Source organism: Prionailurus viverrinus, chromosome E1 (assembly GCF_022837055.1).
Source record: "Prionailurus viverrinus isolate Anna chromosome E1, UM_Priviv_1.0, whole genome shotgun sequence".
Taxonomy (NCBI): Eukaryota; Metazoa; Chordata; class Mammalia; order Carnivora; family Felidae; genus Prionailurus; species Prionailurus viverrinus.
In genome coordinates, this window is record NC_062574.1 from 4,304,015 (window position 1) to 4,317,752 (window position 13,738).

The following is a 13,738-nucleotide window of genomic DNA, read 5'->3' on the forward strand; positions in this document are numbered from 1 at the left end:
ACCACCGGTATGCGGTATGGAATGTTTGGGCCCCAGCTGTGCACTTTGCACGTGGGTGGTACAAAGGAATGTTTGTCTTTTTTACGTAGAGTATATACAACAGGAGCTTCCACACAGCACTTTTTATGAGGAGGATCAGTCTCTCATTTCCTGCAGCCCTTGCCGTCTTGGGGCTGAAGGGCAGCGTGGAGGCTAACGGTCAAGCCCTCCATGGAATGTGAAGGGTGTGAGTGTGAAGTCAGAAATCTTACTTCCAGGCCTGGATTTGTCACTTAGTAGCTATGGGACCCCAGACATGTCAGTTTCTTTCCCTTCTCAGGTTCAGTAAAGCACTGACGTTCCAAGTCCTGAATAGAGAAAGGAATAGAGGCACCTGCTAGCCAGGTAATCGGGTAATAGGAAATCTGTCAAATGTGGTAGTGCTGTAGTGTCCCAAGGTGACAGCCATGCACGTGGAAATCTATCCATCAGGCAAAACATAATCTGATGCTTATAGATGATGATAGACACATCATAATCTATATAGGAGAATTCATCCATCCATTCATCCATTCCCTCAATTCATGTTTGTTTTCTGAACATCTGGCCACGAGTCAGGTGGAGGGGTTCATCAGTAACCAAGACCACACTGGCCCTCAAGACATCCCATGTGTAGCCAACGAGACAAACTGGAAGGTCAACTATTTATCAGTAGGATAAGAGCTACCATAAAGTCACACACAGAAGAGGGGGAAACGTTGCCTCTTCCCAATGTGGTCCTCGTGACAGTGTTGTTGGTTTTCGTTTGCAGATTGGCAAAGTCAACGCTGGTCCTCATTCCTTTGTTGGGCGTTCACGAGATTCTCTTCTCTTTCATCACTGACGATCAAGTCGAAGGATTTTCAAAACTTATACGACTCTTCATTCAGTTGACTCTGAGCTCCTTCCATGTAAGTAGGCATCTGAAACAGGATTCCTGTGCTGTGGTGAAAACAAAATGCTCTTGACCCCAGCAGCCTCAGAATTGAGAAAGCCCACGGATGTAAATGAAGCCGTAGTGCCAGCGGGCTCTATGAGAGGGCCTTTGGCACTAGAAGAGTGGGCGGACCAAAAGCATTGCCTTGATCCTGCCAGCATGACTCAGTGACTAAGAAGCGAAAAGTGCTCTGTTTCCTGGGCGGTAAGAGTTGGTGTATCTCACAACCATATTAACCGTGAGTATCAACGTAAAGCCTTTCATTAAGTGTCTATTTTTGCTGGATTCTCCGCAGGGCACTGTACGAAACGAACGTTGTTTATGCTTCAGGTGGCACACTCAGAATATAACACCACTTGGTAGGAACCAGCGAGTTGAGACCAGGAGGCTCTTGAACCTAGACAGACATGTCAAGATGTGTCAGATGGGGCTGAAACGAGAGCCAAAAGGCCAGCCGTGGTTCCTTCACCTGGATATTTTGGGTATCCATTCCTTAAATGGGCTATTCATTACCCTGTAGCTCGCAACAGTGATGATTTTTATTATTTCTCATTATTCTGGGGACCAGGATTCCAGGTGGGGCACAGTTGGGATGGCTCACCTCTGCTCCGTGCGTGCCTCCCGGGGCTGGAACTTCCAAGATGCTTTGCCACTCATATGTCTGGTGCCTGAACTGGGAAGGCTCACGTGGCTGGAGTGGCTTCATTTGGGTCGAATTTCTGGGGCTTCATTTCTCACTGCCAGCTACATTCCTCAGTTCCGTATCGTCTTAGGGCTTCTCTCTCACTACATGTTCTTTTTCCGTGGTCCTCCTTGCAGGAAAGCTGGAACTTCTTATGTGGCAGTTCAGGGCTCCCAAGGGCACAAAAACAGGGACTTCCAGGCCTTTTATATGCCTAAGCCTGACACTTAGCAGTGATACTTCCAGTGCGTTTTAACATTTAAAGCAAATCCCAGACCCAGCCTGGACTGAAGGGGAGGAGACCACGCAGGGGCACCGATACTGAGAGGCATAGCTCGGTAGCCAAGGCCATGAATGCAAGTGACCACCATAAGTAGTGTAGGCAGCAGAGGTCCCATAGAGTGGTAACCTCAGGACTAATCATTCTAAAATGCTAATATAGGGCAGGACTTCTGGAATGGAGAAGAGAGGCTCGTGGCACATACCCTCCCCCAAAAGCAACAATAAAATTGGAGCACCGTGGAATCCAGCCAAAGGCATACAAAAGGTTGGGAAGGGTTTACTCAAGAAAAATGACTGAAGCTGAGTGAGAACAGTGGGGTCTGTTGGTTTAGCCTCGAGTGTGTTTGTTCTCCGACCTCGTCTCCGTCAGTAAGGAACTTCACTGCAGAGAGGGGCTGACCCAATGTAGATCAATTGGAAAGCAGAAAAAGCCCACACCCCTGGCCATTGTCAGATACAGCAGTGATCTCAGTGGCAAACGATCGAGGAATGACAATGTCATAGGCTGACATGGTGGTCCTAACTGGGACGAGAAACAGCCTGGTGAGCTAGCCAGAATTCTAATAGGGGGATCTGAGGAATGAGACAGCTGTCATGAGCCTTGATCAGCTTCTACATATCTCTCTGGGGGGCTGGAGGCTTGTGTACATGGACAAGGTTGCACACACACTCGGGAGAGACCAGAGAGGATATCGACACGTTGCTGGCTGAGTTCCCCCCCACACACACCCAGTAGACACAGGAGGTGGAAAATAAAAGCCACAGAAGACTTATAAACTGTCTAAACTTGGAACTGGCCCCCCAGGCCACGCACAGATCCGTTGTCAAAGGGTGTGGAAGCTTTCTTGGCTTAAGGTGGGTGAGCACAACTTCTGACCAATCAGTGAGTAGTCGGGGCCAGGAGGCCAGGCTTACACACAAAACCAAAAGTTTTTGAAAGGAGCACAGACATCAGTGGCTGTGTGCCCCAGGGGAGAAAGATGTCACAGAACTGGCGGTCCAGGCAAATTACTAAACAAGCAAAACACCAGCAACCACCCAGGGAGCGGGGAGTAGGGAACCAGATTCCTGAGCTGCTACAATATATGATCTAAAACTTCCAGTTTTGAACACAAAAAGGAAAGTATGGAAACAGGAAAGTATGACACGTACTCAGGGAAAAGAAAATCAGTCCATAGCAACTCGCTGAGAATTCTCTTAGACAAAGACTTCAAAGAAGCTATTATAAATATGTTCGGGGGTGACTGGCTGGCTCAGTTCGTAGAGCATGCAACTCTCAGTCTCAGGGTTGTGCGTTTGAGCCCCACGTTGGGGCTAGCGATTAATTAAAAATAGTATCTTTAAAAAATATATGTTCAAAGGATTGGAAGAAACATGTATGTATGATGACAAAGATGTATCGATCAGGAAATCTCAGCACAGAGAGAGAAATGATAAGAACCAATCGGGGGGCCCCTGGGTGGCGCAGTTGAGGGAGTGTCTGACTCTTGATCTCCGCTCAGGTCATGATCTCACAGTCTGTGGGTTCGAGCCCCGCGTCAGGCTCTGTGCTGACAGCTTGGAGCCTGGAGCCTGCTTCAGATTCTGTGTCTCCCTCTCGCTCTGCCCCTCCCCCACTCACACTCTAACTCTGTCTGTCTCTCAAAAATGAATAAACGTTAAAAAAATTTTTTAATAATAAAAAAATTATATATATGTATTAATATATATAACATATATATATTAAAAAAGAACCAATCTGGAAAAATTTTGGAGTTGAAAAGTACAATAATGGAAATTTCACTTGAGAGGCTTGATGTCAGATTCAGACGCCCCCCCAATCCCTGCATCACAGTCTTTTTTTTTTTTTTTTTACTTTTTTTAAGGTTTATTCATTTTTCAGAGACAGAGACAGAGTGTGAGTGGGCTAGGGGCAGAAAGAGAGGGAGACACAGAACCCGAAGCGGGCTCCAGGCTCCGAGCTGTCAGCCCAGAGCCCGACACGGGGCTCGAACCCACGAACCGCGAGATCATGATCTGAGCCGAAGTCGGACGCTGAACCAGCTGAACCACTGAGGCACCCCTCTGCATCGCAGTCTTAAAGCCACTGCCACCAGGTGGAGCCAGGTGCTAAGCCAGGACGGAGCAGCGAGAATGTGCCTGCCCACTGCAGGCTCACCAAAGGCCAGGGACACAGCCTGGGGCATGCGGTCTGGGCAGCTGGATGATGGCTCCTCTCTCCTGTTAGAGCTGTGGCTCTGAGCTGAGACAGGACCCATTGCTAACCTTTTTTTTTTTTTTCATTATGAAACCATGTTTAAGTTATTTCAATCTTTTGGGGGATTTCAATGGCTAAGCTTTAATAATTTGGGGTTTTATGTTGTTCAGTTTAATCTTCTTTAAAAGGTAATCCCAGGGGCGCCTGGGTGGCTCAGTCTGTTAAAGCATCCGACTTCAGCTCAGGGCATGATCTTGCAATTCGTGGGTTCGAGCCCCGCGTCGGGCTCTGTGCTGACAGCTCGGAGCCTGGAGCCTGCTTCGGATTCTGTGTCTTCCTCTCTCTCTCTGCCCCTCCCCTGCTTGCACTCGGTCTCTGTCTCTCAAAAATAAATAAAATAATTTTTTAAAAAAGTTAATCCCAAATTAGAAACACCAACAACAAAGCAAGAAGCGACAGCTGTTCTGTCAGTTAGTATTTGATGGTCTTTCTTCCTCTGAGGGCTTGATTGGTCATACGAACCAGGGATCTTACACACTCAAGGTCGTCTGAAGACCAGACAGCCATGGGGAGCTATGGAAGATTTTGAGGAAGAATCAGCCTATCAGACCCGTCTGGCAAGGGAGCCATCATTTGCTATGTGGCAAACTACCCCAAAACTTCATGGCTTAAAGCAAGGAACCGTGTTATCTTTAATGAATCTATAAGCTGGGCCACCTGGGCTCAGGAGGGTGATACTTTGGATACATGCAACTTTTGAATGGGGCTGAGCACATCTGAAAGCTCGGTTGGGTCAGAACATCCAAAATGACCCATTCGCGTGGCTGGACATTGACATGGTCTGTTGGCTGGGGCTCCGCGGAAGCTCTTAATCACAGAACTTCAGCTCTCCTCCATGTATCTTGGGCATCTCCTAACCGGGCAGCTGGCCTCTCAGAGCATCCCCAAAGCAAATGTTCTAAGAGGGAGAAAGTAGACACTTCCAACCCTCCTAAGGTGTAGGCTTGGAAATCCCAGGATATCTCTTCCACCATGTTGTACTGGCAGAAAGAGTCACAAGGTCCATCCCAGATTCGAGGGGAGGGGACAAACCAGGTCTAACACTTCCTGTGAGCGGTAGCATATGCCTACAGGGAGGGGAGAGATCTTTGGGACCATTTCTAGACACTGGCCACCACGCTGGATCCTTTGGTCCTGCAGCTGGAGCTCTGCCCTTCACCCTGCACCTGCTGAAGGACGTGAGGAACCAGGGTGGCCCTGCAGACTGGGGCAGGAAGCACACTGAGAGGGTCTGTGCATGCGCAGAGGCTTCCCTCCTTCTGAGCACCCCTGCACGGCTCCCCTCCATGTGGCCAGGCAGAAGTGAGAGTGTGGGTGGGCAGAGGTGCGGGAGCAAATCCGGTGGGTCCCATCTCAGTGCATCGGCAGGAATTGGCATGAACCTAGCAGCTGCTTGGAGGGTCCTTCACTCTTCCGAGTGCTTATTTCTTTTCTTTTTAAAAATTTTTTAATGTTTATCTATTTTTGAGAGACAGAGAGAGTAGGGGGAGAGAGAGAGAGAGGGAGTGAGGGAGGGGCGGGAAGAGACAGAGACACAGAATCGGAAGCAGGCTCCAGGCTCTGAGCTGTCAGCACAGAGCCCGACGTGGGGCTCGAACCCATGGACCGCGAGATCATGACCTGAGCCGAAGTCGGAAGCTCAACCAACCGAGCCATCTAGGCGCCCCCAAGCGTCCATCTCTTAGGGAGTTTCACCTTCAAGGGATCTTTGGGAAGACTGCCCAGTGGTGGTCACGTTGGGAGTGAGTGTCGTCTCTTCTGTGGGACCACTCCCTTCTCACTTGCTTTATCTGGAAGCAGAGTTAACTGGACGCCAGGAGGCTCCTAAAATGGTGACCCAAGAACCCGAAGACATGAAGGACACGTTTGTGATGTGGAATCCTATTTTAGCCAAGTCATTTGTGAGAATTCTGACACCTTTCTGATATCATATGTCCAGAGGCAAGCGTGACCAGCCCCACTAACTGCACCGGGTGGCTGTGAGCCTCCAATGAACTTGTGTGTTTGACAGTGATAAAATGGTCCCACTGTGCCCCTGTTTAGGAGCTATAGCCATGGAATATGGGGTGCATAAGAGAAAGAAAAATCCCGCACTGACGGGCAGATTCCAAAGTGACATCAGGATAGCCAGCATGCTAGACTTTTAGCTTCCATAAGAAAACATAAAAACTTCCCCTCCCCCCCCCCCAGGGCAACATGTTATAATTCCTTTACAATGTCAGCTCCTTTCCCAGTACCAGACCCCCCTTACCAGCCACTAGGGGTAAGAGAAATGTTCTCAACAGAGATGGTAGAGTCAGCCTTCCCTGTGACCTTCACTCTTCAGTTGGAAATGTGTCCTTTGCTTGTGAGTCCTGGCTTTTTACGAGGTTCCTCCCATAAACACTCAAGTGCTTGGGTCCTGCACACGTATGGAGGTCCAGTATTTCAGGCACACAGTCCAGGCCCCCTAGGCCCTCATGTCATGGTGGGCGGGAAGCCGTGGCATGGAGCTCAGCTCGGGTGGTTATCACATGAGGAAGCATAAGAGTCAGAAAATGCTGGGAGACCAACATGAGCTAGAGTAGCCTTGATTCCAGAACTCTGGCAGTTGAGCAGTGAATCCAGAAAAATTTTCCAATATCAAGTCAGTATCCCTGTACTGAGAATTCCCCAACAGAGAAGTTCTGGAAAGGGAAGTGCTGTGTGAAGGTGGCCTATTGTTTTTACTGGGACCCTTGTGTCCACCATTCTTTTTTTCCTTTAATGTTTACTTATTTATTTTGAGAGGGGGAGGAACAGAGAGATAGGGAGAGAGAGAGAATCCCAAGCAGGCTCTGCACTGTCAGCACAGAGCCCAATGCAGGGCTCGAACCCATGAACCGTGAGATCATGACCTAAGCCGAAGTCAAGACTCAGATGCTTAACCAACGGAGCCACCCAGGGGCCCCCACAATTCTTTACAAATGACTAGGGAGACAACAGAAAGGAAACTGTCCTGTCCTATTTTAGAAATCGTCCGACATAGTACAAGGCAAGACTCCTGTAGGAGTAAGTTACAGAAATCCAACTCATTCATTCATTCACTCATTCACTCATTCCCGTATTCCTTTTATGGATATGACTGAGCTCCTCTCATGTGCCAGACATTCGTTTCTGGTGCTGGGGATCTGGCCGTGAAAAGATGCGAGGCTTGCTGGGGCAGGGGCAGGGAAGGACAGATAATAGCCAAGTTGACTGGCAAGTAACAATATAATTCTCGGGCCACAAAGAATATAAACGAGAGAGCCCACAGCTCTGGTGATATTTGAGCCAAGACCTGGATTTTGAGAAGCCAGTTAGGCAGAGAGTTGAGAGAAGAAGGGTCCAGAAGACAGAAAGTGTGAAAGGACCTCAGTAAGGAATGAGTCATGCTAGTCAGTCTCCAATATGGCCCCCAAGGATCGTCTCCTCCTGGTGCTCACGGCCCCGCAGAGTCCCCGTTCATATGGAATAGGGTTGACCTGTGTGACCGTACTTTGGACATGAAGGTGTGTGGCTTTGGAGGCCACCTCATCAAGGGGTTGTAGCTTCCATTTTGCTCCCTTGGATCAACCCCCGCTCTGGGGGAAGCCAGCCCCCGTGTCATGAGGACATTCAAGCAGCTCTGTGGGGGAGACCAAGGCCTCCTACCACCCACCGGCACCAACGTGCCAGGCGTGTGAGCCATCTTGGAAGCAAGTCAAGCCTTCAGAAGACTAAGGCTCCATCCAACATCTTGACCGTAACTTGAACGGTGATCCTGAGCCAAAATACCCAGCTTAGCCACTGCCAGATTCTTGGCCCATAGTAAGTATGTGAGGTGATAAATCTTTACTGTTTTGATCCACCAAGTTATATGGCAACAGGTAACGAATACATTAGTTTGAGATGCTGGAGGGAACCAGAAGGCCGGTGTGGCTGGAAAACAGTGGTTAAGGGTAAACAGGGCACAAAGATCAAGTCAGCGACACAGACACAGAGCCCAGGTCGCCTTTAGTCCCTTCTGTGGTGAGGAGACATTATTTTATCTAAGCGTGATGAGAAATTACTGGCATGAAATTTCTTTATTTTTTAATTTTTTTTTTACATTTATTATTTTTGAGAGACAGAGGACTAGTCAGGGAGGGATAGAGAGAGAGGGAGACACAGAATCCGAAGCAGGCTCCAGGCTCTGAGCTGTCAGCACAGAGCCCGACGCGGGGTTTGAACCCACAAACCGTGAGATCATGACCAGAGCTGAAGTTGGACGCTTAACTGACTGAGCCACCCAGGCGCCCCTAACTTTTCTTTTTTTAAAAAAAAATTTTAATGTTTATTTAGTTTTGAGTGAGAGACACAAGAGTGTGAGTGGGGGAGGGGCAGAGAGAGAGAGAGAGAGAGAGACAATCTGAAGAAGGCTCCAGGCTCTGAACTGTCAGCCCAGAGCCCGACATGGGGCTCAAACTCACAAACGTTGAGATCATGACCTGAGCTGAAGTTGGATGCCCAACCCACTGAGCCACCCAGGCGCCCCGATCTACCTTTCGAAAACAAATGTTCTGACAAGAGAAGGGGATATTTCTTATCTCACATAAGTGAAAGTTTCAGCATCAGGCATAGCTGGATCCAGGTACTCCAACAAAAATTGTAAATCTTACCATCTCCAGCCTCTGCTTGTCTCTCTGTTGGCATCATCCTTGGACAGGCCCCCTCCACGCAGCTGGGTAGATGCTCATGAGCATCTCCAGGCTTCCTTGGACAGGATACAGTTGGCAAACACAGGGAAGAGAGTTGAACCTTTTTTTCCGTTCCCAGTGAAAAGAACTCAGTTGGCCCTGTTTGGGCCCTATGCCCATTTGGGCTGGTTTATTGTGGTGATGACCATCCTGGAACATGGGGACCGTGACTGGCAGCCTTCCCAGAAGCCCGGGGAATAGGGGAGGGTGAGCTCCCAAAAGCAAAGAATGAAATTCAGGCCCAAAACAGTTAGCCAAGGCTCACTGTGGGCAAGTAGACGTGGGACGGTGGTCTTGTACAATATTTGTATAACTGGATGAAGAATATAGGGTCTTTGGGATTCCATCGCCATTCACCTGTAAGCATCTAAGCGAACAACTGGGCTGATGTGGGGGGTGGGGGTCAAAGTGAGAAGAGACCCCCACGAAATCCAGGTTAACATAACCCGGATGACGACCTCTGGTTAGTGCTAGCATTGTAATTGTCTGCCTCTTCTGGACGCTACCAGGACTGGCGGGCCCTTGGGCTTTCCAGGGGACTCTCGGACACCTTTGACCGAGTCAAACCTCTCACCGCCTCCTCCTTTTGTTACAGGGATTGCTCGTGGCCTTGCAGTACTGCTTTGCCAATGGAGAGGTACGTCTCCGGAGCGGCCAGCCAGGTTCCGGTGAGGCCGGGGTTGGCCTCCTGCTGTCCCCCCTGGAGGTGGCTGGTCGTGTGATGGTGCCGTGGGGGGGGGGGGGGGGGGGAGTGTGCAGTGCCAGGCACGTATTGGGACAAATTTGTATCCTGAGCACCCAGCAGGGGGAGCAGGAGGCAGCTGAGACCAGTGGGAAAAGGTGTTGGGATGAGTGAAAAGCTCAGAACCCAACCCTGAGTCAATCAGGGCACTGTAGCTATTTGAGCCTCAGTTTTCTCATCTGTACATTGGGAATAATATCTGTCCCTGCCCTATAGTATTGCCCTGGGCTTGCTGAGCTCCTGGTAAAAGCCCCACACCTGGTAACTATGATGACTTTTCTTATTAATATTATTGCAAACCTTGGAAAGAGGCTCGAAAGGAGGAGGGCAGGGGCCAGACGGTTCTCTCTCGGCTTTAGGAGTTGGTGGAATTTCCAGGCCCCCTTTCACCCACTAGAATGGGAGCTTCTCGACAGCAAAACCCGCTTCCCCCTCCCTGTTCATTGCTGCTGCCTCTGTCTTCGCGAGGGGGCACCTTGCCCGCCAGGCACGTGTCCTGTGCTGCCTTGACACAGTCCTTTCCAGAACACCGTATCTCAAAGTTCTGCCCCCTCGCCCCACTGTCCTGCTCAGCGTCCTGTGCTTCTCAGTTGCTTCTGTCTGCTCATCATCCCCAGTTAGGAGGTAAGTGTCCCAGCGGCGACACGTAGGAGCCACGCAGTAAATAATCACCGAGAGGACACACACACACACACACACGGCAGAGTGACTCCAGGGCAGTGACCCGCCCTCTCTCCCCTCCACCCCCACCCCGGCAGGTGAAGGCTGAACTGCACAAGCACTGGGTCCGCTTCCTGCTCGCCCGCCACTCCGGCTGCATGGCCTGGGTCCTGGAGAAGAACTTCCGATTCCTGGGGAAATGTCCCAAGAAGCTGTCCCAGGCAGACGGCAAGGGGACGCTCCAGAAGCCGCAGCCCTCGCCGGGCGGTGGGCAGCTCCTGCACCTGGCCATGCAGGGCCTGGGGGGGCTGGGCGCTCGGCCGCCGCGGGGACACGGGGCCTGGCCCCGGGGCAGCAGCCTGTCCGAGAGCAGCGAGGGAGACTTCACCCTGACCCACACCATGGAGGAGATTCTGGAAGAGAGCGAGATCTAGGCTGGAGGCCCACCGCCCTGGCTCTGCTCCCCGAGAGCACGGTTCAGAGTCACCGGTCTTCCCCACGCACCCCGGCCACTTTGGCATCCAGTTCACGTCCCAGTCTTGCATGCTGGAGACCCTGAGGGGAGCGTGATCCGGAGGCTGAGCGGGGTCCGGGCCATTAGAGTCAGGCTCAGCGACTGAATGCATAAGTCAAGGGGCTGAAGGAGAACCACAGGAGGAACGGCCTAGAGAAACGCGTGTTCATTCCCTGGAGTGTCGCTTTTAGGGAGTGCAAAATGCATGTGTACGTGGGCGGGTACGTTGCCAGGGGACCAGATAGAGCCACGCAACAGGGGGAGGGACGGTATGGTATTTATCAAGGCGGGTTGCCAGACTTAGGAGTTCAAATACATAACAGTCAGTTACATTTGCATTTCAGATACATGACTAATCGTATTGTAGCAGTATTCCCCTTTATCTGCAACTCAGATGAAGTCCTGCATCCTGTATTTTATTTGGCAACTCCATTGTCAAGGATGCTTTGCAACACGGGTGGGGACAAGGGTGAGGCAGGTGAGGAACGCAGTTTGGGTACAAGATTTCGGACAGTCCTGGGAAAAACACCTCGATTGTCACGATAAGTGATATTTTTAACACATTAAAAAAATAAACTATAATCCGCAAGCTACAGCGGATGGGCCCTTTATAAACATAACTTTTTACCAGAACCAGGGCCAGGCTGAGAGTGAGGTCAGTTCCTACAAAGGCAGAGTCTGATCCTGACTTTATTGACTATTCTGCTCATCACGGACTTTTTAATATTCGTTTCTATTTTTTAACAATTGCCCCAAAATATTATTTATCTTGGTGATTGAGGTTTTCTTGGCACTTTCCCCAGGACAGACGAGGGCATAACAAAGCAAAGGGGTATTTGGGGGGGGGGGGGCGGGGTCCAGATTTTCCAGAGTTCAGTCATTAAAATACACATCCTTCTAATTTCTCCTTGCTCTCAATGTTCCTGACTTTCCTCGTCCTAGAAAGCTGGGGTCCCAGCACAGCTGGACCAGAGTAGGCACTCAGCACACGTTCATCGGTGACACAGGACAGAAATGTCCTGGGATCATCAGATGCGGGTGAGTCACCCGGGATCCGGCCTCGAATAGAGGGAACTTTTCTTTCCCCAAAGCATCTGTAAATATGTCCTGCCCTGTCTTCACTCCGCAAATGGCGTGCATGTGGGCGCGTGCACGCACACTCACACACACACACACACACAGCTTGCTCTTGTCTTGCTAAACATTAAAATAACAAGTTTATTTAATTTGGTTTGTATGTGGTCGATTCTTTGACATGTGTTTCTTACTGGTGCCTTGAAGGACCCAGTGAGCTGTTCTTGGGTAGAAGTGGAAGAAACAGGGGGCACCCGGGTGGCTCAGTCGGTTAGGCAGCCGGCTTCGGCTCAGGTCACGATCTCGCGGTTCGTGAGTTCAAGCCCCGCGTCGGGCTCTGTGCTGACAGCTCAGAGCCTAGAGCCTGTTTCAGATTCTGTGTCTCCCTCTCTCTCTGCCCCTCCCTTGCTTGCATTCTGTCTCTCAAAAATGAATAAACGTTAAAAAAAAATTAAAAAAAAAAAAGAAGTAGAAGAAAGGGCTGTGGCATTAAGCCTCCTCGGGGACCAAGAGGAGTGGGCAGAAGGGTAGGGGACAGAGGTCAGAGGTCAGCGGTCAAGAGGGTGGGGAGCAAGTGTCTTCCCTCATCTAGACCACCCCGTAGGTCATTCACTTTGCTTGTTGCTTTGAAGGTCTGGCCTAGTGGGTCTCAATCCTGGCATGACAATTACCTGAGGAAATTTCTAGAAACACTGATGGCCGGGGCCTGAGCCAGAGATTCTGACGAAATTGGTCTGAATGAGCCTGGACATAGGTATTTTTAGAAGTTCTTGAGTGATTCTGTTTTTTACTGTGGTTAAATATATATAACACTGAATTTGCCACTCTAACCACTTTTAAGTCTATAGTTCAGTGACATTAAGTGCATTCACACTAAGTGCATTAAGTGACATTAAGTGCATTGTCCAACCATCCCTACCGTCCGTCTCCAGAACTTTCTCACCTTCCCAAACGGAAACTCTGCCCCCATTAAACAATAACCCCCCATCTTCCCACCCCAGCCCCTGGCACAACCATTCTACCTCCTGTCTCTGAACGTGACGATTCTAGGCACGTTAATTATATCAGCGGAATCACGGTATTTGTCTTTTGGTGACTGGCTTATCTCGCTCAGCATAATGTCCTCAAGGTTCATCCATGTTGCAGCATGTACTAGAATTTCATTCATTCTTAGGGCGCCTGGGTGGCGCAGTCGGTTAAGCGTCCGACTTCAGCCAGGTCACGATCTCGCGGTCCGTGAGTTCGAGCCCCGCGTCAGGCTCTGGGCTGATGGCTCGGAGCCTGGAGCCTGTTTCCGATTCTGCGTCTCCCTCTCTCTCTGCCCCTCCCCTGTTCATGCTCTGTCTCTCTCTGTCCCAAAAATAAATTAAAAAAAAAAAAAAAGAATTTCATTCATTCTTTTTTGTTTATTTTTGAGACAGAGAGAGTGCGAGAGAGCAGGGGAGGAACAGAGAGATAGGGAGACACAGAATCCAAAGCAGGCTCCAGGCTCTGAGCCCTCAGCACAGAGCCCAATGTGGGGCTCGAACTCACGGACCGTGAGATCATGACCTGAGCCGAAGTTGGACACTGAACCGACTGAGCTACCCGGGCGCCCCAAATTTCATTCTTTCTTATGACAGAATAATATTCCATTGGACGGCTATTTTTTTGATCCATTCATCGGTTGATGGACGCCTGGGTTGCTTCCCCATTTTAGCCACTGTCGAATCATGCTGTGTCAGCATGGCAGTGTGAAGGGGTCTGCTTGGGTCTCTGTTTTCAATTCTTTGGATAGATGCTTAGGAGAACGGCTGGATCACACGATCATTCTGTTTAACCAAGCTGAGGAATGGCCAAGCTGTTCTCCGAAACTGC

The 13,738-nt window shown here is 50.0% G+C and overlaps 1 protein-coding gene across 1 annotated transcript in view; it reads left to right on the forward strand.

Moving 5' to 3' along the window:
- The window catches only part of GLP2R (glucagon like peptide 2 receptor), a 51,622-nt gene extending 40,895 nt beyond the window's left edge, over window positions 1-10,727 (forward strand). The window contains exons 11-13 of the mRNA XM_047833304.1: window positions 791-929; window positions 9,487-9,528; window positions 10,392-10,727. Of these exons, the coding sequence (XP_047689260.1) occupies window positions 791-929; window positions 9,487-9,528; window positions 10,392-10,727 (517 nt within the window). The remainder of the gene's footprint in view (window positions 1-790; window positions 930-9,486; window positions 9,529-10,391) is intronic.
- Window positions 10,728-13,738: the final 3,011 nt, after the last annotated feature.